Raw genomic sequence first — 6,647 nt, 5'->3', positions numbered from 1 at the left:
TTGTGGTATGCGTTTCATTGTGAAATTTCAAGACATGGTTAGACTTTACACTTGAGGGAACGTGCCTTCTTAGCTTAGTTGGTAGAGCACCCGCTTAGTAAGCGGGAGGTCGTCGGTTCAACTCCGGCAGAAGGCTAGCTCTGAGTCCGTTTGTCGAAAACCGACTGAATTTCGTAATTTTTCACTGAAATTTAGTATCAAATTGTTGCACCACTTGAATTGTGGTATGCGTTTCATTGAGAAATTTCACGACATGGTTAGACTTTAGACTTGCAAGACCGTGCCTTCTTAGCTTAGTTGGTAGAGCACCCGCTTAGTAAGCGGGAGGTCGTCGGTTCAACTCCGGCAGAAGGCTTGCTCTGAGTCCGTTTGTCGAAAACCGACTGAATTTCGTAATTTTTCACTGAAATTTAGTACCAAATTGTTGCACCACTTGAATTGTGGTATGCGTTTCATTGTGGAATTCTATGGCATGGTTAGACTCCACACTCGAGGGAACGTGCCTTCTTAGCTTAGTTGGTAGAGCATCCGCTTAGTAAGCGGGAGGTCGTCGGTTCAACTCCGGCAGAAGGCTAGCTCTGAGTCCGCTTGTCGGAAACCGACTGCATTTCGTAATTTTTCACTGAGATTTAGTATCAAATTGTTGCACCACTTGAATTGTGGTATGCGTTTCATTGTGAAATTTCAAGACATGGTTAGACTTTACACTTGAGGGAACGTGCCTTCTTAGCTTAGTTGGTAGAGCACCCGCTTAGTAAGCGGGAGGTCGTCGGTTCAACTCCGGCAGAAGGCTAGCTCTGAGTCCGTTTGTCGAAAACCGACTGAATTTCGTAATTTTTCACTGAAATTTAGTATCAAATTGTTGCACCACTTGAATTGTGGTATGCGTTTCATTGTGGAATTCTATGGCATGGTTAGACTCCACACTTGAGGGAACGTGCCTTCTTAGCTTAGTTGGTAGAGCACCCGCTTAGTAGGTGGGAGGTCGTCGGTTCAACTCCGGCAGAAGGCTAGCTCTGAGTCCGCTTGTCGGAAACCGACTGCATTTCGTAATTTTTCACTGAGATTTAGTATCAAATTGTTGCACCACTTGAATTGGGGTATGCGTTTCATTGTGAAATTTCAAGACATGGTTAGACTTTACACTTGAGGGAACGTGTCTTCTTAGCTTAGTTGGTAGAGCACCCGCTCAGTAAGCGGGAGGTCGTCGGTTCAACTCCGGCAGAAGGCTAGCTCTGAGTCCGCTTGTCGGAAACCGACTGCATTTCGTAATTTTTCACTGAAATTTAGTATCAAATTGTTGCACCACTTGAATTGGGGTATGCGTTTCATTGTGAAATTTCAAGACATGGTTAGACTTTACACTTGAGGGAACGTGTCTTCTTAGCTTAGTTGGTAGAGCACCCGCTCAGTAAGCGGGAGGTCGTCGGTTCAACTCCGGCAGAAGGCTAGCTCTGAGTCCGCTTGTCGGAAACCGACTGCATTTCGTAATTTTTCACTGAAATTTAGTATCAAATTGTTGCACCACTTGAATTGTGGTATGCGTTTCATTGTGGAATTCTATGGCATGGTTAGACTTTAGACTTGCAAGACCGTGCCTTCTTAGCTTAGTTGGTAGAGCACCCGCTTAGTAAGCGGGAGGTCGTCGGTTCAACTCCGTTAGAAGGCTTGCTCTGAGTTCGTTTGTCGGAAACCGACTGCATTTCGTAATTTTTCACTGAGATTTAGTATCAAATTGTTGCACCACTTGAATTGTGGTATGCGTTTCATTGTGAAATTTCAAGACATGGTTAGACTTTACACTTGCGAGACCGTGCCTTCTTAGCTTAGTTGGTAGAGCACCCGCTTAGTAAGCGGGAGGTCGTCGGTTCAACTCCGGCAAAAGGCTTGCTTTGAGTTCGTTTGTCGGAAACCGACTGCATTTCGTAATTTTTCACTGAAATTTAGTACCAAATTGTTGCACCACTTGAATTGTGGTATGCGTTTCATTGAGAAATTTCACGACATGGTTAGACTTTAGACTTGCAAGACCGTGCCTTCTTAGCTTAGTTGGTAGAGCACCCGCTTAGTAAGCGGGAGGTCGTCGGTTCAACTCCGGCAGAAGGCTTGCTTTGAGTTCGTTTGTCGGAAACCGACTGCATTTCGTAATTTTTCACTGAAATTTAGTATCAAATTGTGCGCGGGTCACACAACACCAAACACTTAGAGAGGAAATGGGATGAAATTGATTGAATCAACTATCAGGCTCATCCTCATCTCCGACCATCTCCTTGAACCGGGCCATTGCCTGGATGTAGGCTGACCTCCTCGGTCGAGGGTTGTCCCTGCCGGCCTCTTCGGCGATATCCTGCGCACTTGTGCCTTCATCAGCGGAAATATCGGAAGAAGCCTCTCCTCCGAGCGGCTCATCCTTCTTAATTGAGCCAGCAGCGGACCTCTTGATCCCCTTAGGCCGATTCCTCCTGGCCCGCGTATTCATCCAATGCTTTACAATCTCGGCGACGAGCTCGTTGTCCTTGACGTCGGTGGAGCCTCGCACCATCGCAAGGCGGAGGGCATGTGGGAGGTTGACGTGAAGGGCTCTTCGATAGTCGCTTCTCAGCCGTGTCAGGCACGAAAATGCGCGCTCCGCATCTACTGATGTAGGGGAAACCGTCTTCCCTAGCATACGGTATAATTTCCAGTTCTTTCCAACCCCCAACGAGTCTCCAAGGCTATCCAGCTCGATGTCGTCGGGAACAAGTCCACCGTCGATCTCATCTTTCGCAGCCCCCATGACGCGATTGTAGTCTACCACGAAGCTTTCGTCATCATCATCCCAGCCCAATTGATGGAACTTATCCTTGAGGAGTTTGAATCGTATACGCACCAAGTCATCGGGATATTTCTGTGAGACGTTATTGAAGGCCAACCAGCTCACCTCATCTGCCTTGAAGCGACTTCCCAAATACTGGATGAAGTCGTGCCGTAGGATTTCGACTTCAGCCGGTAATCCTTGCATAAGAGAGACCTCCCGCTGAGTCGCGTTCAGCAGCTTTATCGCGTCATGGAGATTGAGATTTTTAGCCTGAAACGATTTGGTGAGCTTCCTCAAGGGCATAAGGAACCTCTTGAGCCCAAGGAGGCCTTCCCGATGATCCTCCAGAAGGTCGAGCACATTGAATTCGTCTGCCGTCAGAGCATCAGGGTCCTTATCCCTGAGCATGTGTGTTATAGCATCCATAGTGCTAGGATTCGTCAGGGCCTCGACAGCCTGGAATTTCGAGATCCACCTTATCTCGATTATACTTGTTGGTAACTGAATCTTACCGTAGATATCCTGCAATTTCTTCAATTCTTTTTTTCTGGTTGTACTCCTGTTGAAGAGAAGGTATGCCGATCTGAGCCCTGCCTCAATCATCCTACAGAAGGTGCTTTTAGTCCACGCATCCCTACTCAGGGCTAAGTCGAGCCTATGGCTTAAACAGTGGCACCAGAAGGTGCCCCCACCGAACAATGCACTGAGATCCTCAGCGAACCTCTTCATCGTAGTGCAGCCGTCGCTCGCTATGGCCACACATCGCTTTTCGTCGATTTGGTCCAATCTATAGAGTTCGGTCACGATGCCAACGAAGGTATCGGCTTTTTGGTCGATCATAGGAATAATATCCCAAAAGGCGGTCACAGTTCTCCCACTCGAGTCAACGAAACGGCAAAGGATAGCAACCCAATTGTCCCCATCATTTGTGCTATCCAGTATAAGGCAGTGCATGGGTGCCTCCCTAATCCTGTCGGTCCAACGCTTCCTGCAGACAGCGGAACACGAGCGAGCCATCTCCCAGCCAGACTTAGTCGAGGTATGACTATGCTCGCGGCTGACGAGCTCGTCAATGAGCTCGATGAAGCTGGGGTATTTCGCCATAGCAACCTCATTCTGCACAAGCCACAGGAGAGCCTTGAACTGCTGGCTCTTCTCTGCTACCATCTTCTCCTCTTCCTCCTGCTTCTTAGCCTGTGCGCTTGCGATGATGCCACCCCAGTAGGCCTTCATGTGGGCCTTACCCTCAGCTTGTAGGAGGCTCTCGCGATGGTGTTTGTCGTCCGCGTGCTGGTCGAACAGAGACTTCTGCATGTTCCCAGAGAATCTTCTATAGTCACTCCAAACACCCTTTGTGCACACAGAGCATTTGAAGAGATCCTCCCCATCGTCGTCGACTGCCCACTCGACCCAAGTGAATATCGCTGACCAATCCTTCTTCTTCTGATCGAGAGTTTTCTTGGGAGGCATTCTCACTCAAAGACGAGAAACTAAGAGAGAAATTCAACATGGCTGACCACGTCGTTGGCGATGTGAACGAAGGATGTCTGTGATATGTGTGTGTGGTATGTGATATGTGGATGAGTGTGTGCTTTGTGTATGCGTGCTCTCTCCAAACTAAGTGAACGCGTGCGCAGCGCGCATAGGGTTCACGCTCTCTAGGCCGTCGATGAGTGCGACCCTATAAGAAATTTTTTGTACGGTCGCTCAAATGATACTTCGACTCATGAACATGTAAATCTGCTATAGAAATCTTCTTAGGAAATGCCCTGCTCCACACTCGAGGGAACGTGCCTTCTTAGCTTAGTTGGTAGAGCACCCGCTTAGTAAGCGGGAGGTCGTCGGTTCAACTCCGGCAGAAGGCTAGCTCTGAGTCCGCTTGTCGGAAACCGACTGCGTTTCGTAATTTTTCACTGAGATTTAGTATCAAATTGTTGCACCACTTGAATTGTGGTATGCGTTTCATTGTGAAATTTCAAGACATGGTTAGACTTTACACTTGAGGGAACGTGCCTTCTTAGCTTAGTTGGTAGAGCACCCGCTTAGTAAGCGGGAGGTCGTCGGTTCAACTCCGGCAGAAGGCTAGCTCTGAGTCCGTTTGTCGAAAACCGACTGAATTTCGTAATTTTTCACTGAAATTTAGTATCAAATTGTTGCACCACTTGAATTGTGGTATGCGTTTCATTGAGAAATTCCACGACATGGTTAGACTTTAGACTTGCAAGACTGTGCCTTCTTAGCTTAGTTGGTAGAGCACCCGCTTAGTAAGCGGGAGGTCGTCGGTTCAACTCCGGCAGAAGGCTTGCTCTTAGTCCGTTTGTCGAAAACCGACTGAATTTCGTAATTTTTCACTGAAATTTAGTACCAAATTGTTGCACCACTTGAATTGTGGTATGCGTTTCATTGTGGAATTCTATGGCATGGTTAGACTCCACACTTGCGAGACGTGCCTTCTTAGCTTAGTTGGTAGAGCACCCGCTTAGTAAGCGGGAGGTCGTCGGTTCAACTCCGGCAGAAGGCTAGCTCTGAGTCCGTTTGTCGGAAACCGACTGCATTTCGTAATTTTTCACTGAAATTTAGTACCAAATTGTTGCACCACTTGAATTGTGGTATGCGTTTCATTGTGAAATTTCAAGACATGGTTAGACTTTACACTTGCGAGACCGTGCCTTCTTAGCTTAGTTGGTAGAGCACCCGCTTAGTAAGCGGGAGGTCGTCGGTTCAACTCCGGCAGAAGGCTTGCTTTGAGTTCGTTCGTCGGAAACCGACTGCATTTCGTAATTTTTCACTGAAATTTAGTACCAAATTGTTGCACCACTTGAATTGTGGTATGCGTTTCATTGTGGAATTCTATGGCATGGTTAGACTCCACACTCGAGGTAACGTGCCTTCTTAGCTTAGTTGGTAGAGCACCCGCTTAGTAAGCGGGAGGTCGTCGGTTCAACTCCGGCAGAAGGCTTGCTTTGAGTTCGTTTGTCGGAAACCGACTGCATTTCGTAATTTTTCACTGAAATTTAGTATCAAATTGTTGCACCACTTGAATTGTGGTATGCGTTTCATTGTGGAATTCTATGGCATGGTTAGACTCCACACTCGAGGAAACGTGTCTTCTTAGCTTAGTTGGTAGAGCACCCGCTTAGTAAGCGGGAGGTCGTCGGTTCAACTCCGGCAGAAGGCTAGCTCTGAGTCCGTTTGTCGAAAACCGACTGAATTTCGTAATTTTTCACTGAAATTTAGTACCAAATTGTTGCACCACTTGAATTGTGGTATGCGTTTCATTGTGAAATTTCAAGACATGGTTAGACTTTACACTTGCGAGACCGTGCCTTCTTAGCTTAGTTGGTAGAGCACCCGCTTAGTAAGCGGGAGGTCGTCGGTTCAACTCCGGCAGAAGGCTTGCTTTGAGTTCGTTTGTCGGAAACCGACTGCATTTCGTAATTTTTCACTGAAATTTAGTACCAAATTGTTGCACCACTTGAATTGTGGTATGCGTTTCATTGTGGAATTCTATGGCATGGTTAGACTCCACACTCGAGGTAACGTGCCTTCTTAGCTTAGTTGGTAGAGCACTCGCTTAGTAAGCGGGAGGTCGTCGGTTCAACTCCGGCAGAAGGCTAGCTCTGAGTTCGTTTGTCGGAAACCGACTGCATTTCGTAATTTTTCACTGAAATTTAGTACCAAATTGTTGCACCACTTGAATTGTGGTATGCGTTTCATTGTGAAATTTCAAGACATGGTTAGACTTTACACTTGCGAGACCGTGCCTTCTTAGCTTAGTTGGTAGAGCACCCGCTTAGTAAGCGGGAGGTCGTCGGTTCAACTCCGGCAGAAGGCTTGCTTTGAGTTCGTT

At 47.3% G+C, this 6,647-nt stretch overlaps 1 protein-coding gene and 20 non-coding genes across 21 annotated transcripts; 20 read left to right on the top strand and 1 right to left on the bottom strand.

The window, feature by feature from the left end:
* The first annotated feature begins 63 nt into the window (after positions 1-63).
* Pmar_PMAR004273 lies at positions 64-136 on the top strand. Its single transcript has one exon. It is a non-coding gene; the product is annotated as a tRNA-Thr (tRNA).
* Positions 137-282: 146 nt separating this feature from the next.
* Positions 283-355, top strand: Pmar_PMAR004272. The gene has a single exon. It is a non-coding gene; the product is annotated as a tRNA-Thr (tRNA).
* A 146-nt stretch (positions 356-501) lies between these two features.
* On the top strand, positions 502-574 carry Pmar_PMAR004271. Its single transcript has one exon. It is a non-coding gene; the product is annotated as a tRNA-Thr (tRNA).
* Positions 575-720: 146 nt separating this feature from the next.
* Positions 721-793, top strand: Pmar_PMAR004270. The gene has a single exon. It is a non-coding gene; the product is annotated as a tRNA-Thr (tRNA).
* A 146-nt stretch (positions 794-939) lies between these two features.
* On the top strand, positions 940-1,012 carry Pmar_PMAR004269. The gene has a single exon. It is a non-coding gene; the product is annotated as a tRNA-Thr (tRNA).
* A 146-nt stretch (positions 1,013-1,158) lies between these two features.
* On the top strand, positions 1,159-1,231 carry Pmar_PMAR004268. Its single transcript has one exon. It is a non-coding gene; the product is annotated as a tRNA-Thr (tRNA).
* Positions 1,232-1,377: 146 nt separating this feature from the next.
* Pmar_PMAR004267 lies at positions 1,378-1,450 on the top strand. Its single transcript has one exon. It is a non-coding gene; the product is annotated as a tRNA-Thr (tRNA).
* Positions 1,451-1,596: 146 nt separating this feature from the next.
* On the top strand, positions 1,597-1,669 carry Pmar_PMAR004266. Its single transcript has one exon. It is a non-coding gene; the product is annotated as a tRNA-Thr (tRNA).
* A 146-nt stretch (positions 1,670-1,815) lies between these two features.
* On the top strand, positions 1,816-1,888 carry Pmar_PMAR004265. Its single transcript has one exon. It is a non-coding gene; the product is annotated as a tRNA-Thr (tRNA).
* Positions 1,889-2,034: 146 nt separating this feature from the next.
* Positions 2,035-2,107, top strand: Pmar_PMAR004264. The gene has a single exon. It is a non-coding gene; the product is annotated as a tRNA-Thr (tRNA).
* A 126-nt stretch (positions 2,108-2,233) lies between these two features.
* Pmar_PMAR004263 (hypothetical protein) lies at positions 2,234-4,267 on the bottom strand (the record flags this gene model as incomplete). The annotated part of the gene is made up of 1 exon (XM_002778572.1): positions 2,234-4,267. One exon carries the CDS (start codon positions 4,265-4,267, stop codon positions 2,234-2,236), a length of 2,034 nt encoding a protein of 677 aa, XP_002778618.1.
* Positions 4,268-4,589: 322 nt separating this feature from the next.
* Pmar_PMAR004262 lies at positions 4,590-4,662 on the top strand. The gene has a single exon. It is a non-coding gene; the product is annotated as a tRNA-Thr (tRNA).
* Positions 4,663-4,808: 146 nt separating this feature from the next.
* Positions 4,809-4,881, top strand: Pmar_PMAR004261. Its single transcript has one exon. It is a non-coding gene; the product is annotated as a tRNA-Thr (tRNA).
* A 146-nt stretch (positions 4,882-5,027) lies between these two features.
* On the top strand, positions 5,028-5,100 carry Pmar_PMAR004260. Its single transcript has one exon. It is a non-coding gene; the product is annotated as a tRNA-Thr (tRNA).
* A 145-nt stretch (positions 5,101-5,245) lies between these two features.
* Positions 5,246-5,318, top strand: Pmar_PMAR004259. The gene has a single exon. It is a non-coding gene; the product is annotated as a tRNA-Thr (tRNA).
* Positions 5,319-5,464: 146 nt separating this feature from the next.
* On the top strand, positions 5,465-5,537 carry Pmar_PMAR004258. The gene has a single exon. It is a non-coding gene; the product is annotated as a tRNA-Thr (tRNA).
* Positions 5,538-5,683: 146 nt separating this feature from the next.
* Positions 5,684-5,756, top strand: Pmar_PMAR004257. Its single transcript has one exon. It is a non-coding gene; the product is annotated as a tRNA-Thr (tRNA).
* Positions 5,757-5,902: 146 nt separating this feature from the next.
* Pmar_PMAR004256 lies at positions 5,903-5,975 on the top strand. The gene has a single exon. It is a non-coding gene; the product is annotated as a tRNA-Thr (tRNA).
* Positions 5,976-6,121: 146 nt separating this feature from the next.
* Positions 6,122-6,194, top strand: Pmar_PMAR004255. The gene has a single exon. It is a non-coding gene; the product is annotated as a tRNA-Thr (tRNA).
* Positions 6,195-6,340: 146 nt separating this feature from the next.
* On the top strand, positions 6,341-6,413 carry Pmar_PMAR004254. The gene has a single exon. It is a non-coding gene; the product is annotated as a tRNA-Thr (tRNA).
* Positions 6,414-6,559: 146 nt separating this feature from the next.
* On the top strand, positions 6,560-6,632 carry Pmar_PMAR004253. The gene has a single exon. It is a non-coding gene; the product is annotated as a tRNA-Thr (tRNA).
* The last annotated feature ends 15 nt before the right edge of the window (positions 6,633-6,647 follow it).

The sequence above is a fragment of the Perkinsus marinus genome (assembly GCF_000006405.1).
Source record: "Perkinsus marinus ATCC 50983 genomic scaffold scf_1104296948560, whole genome shotgun sequence".
NCBI lineage: Eukaryota > Perkinsozoa > Perkinsida > Perkinsidae > Perkinsus > Perkinsus marinus.
This window is presented reverse-complemented; position numbering and strand designations above follow the sequence as displayed.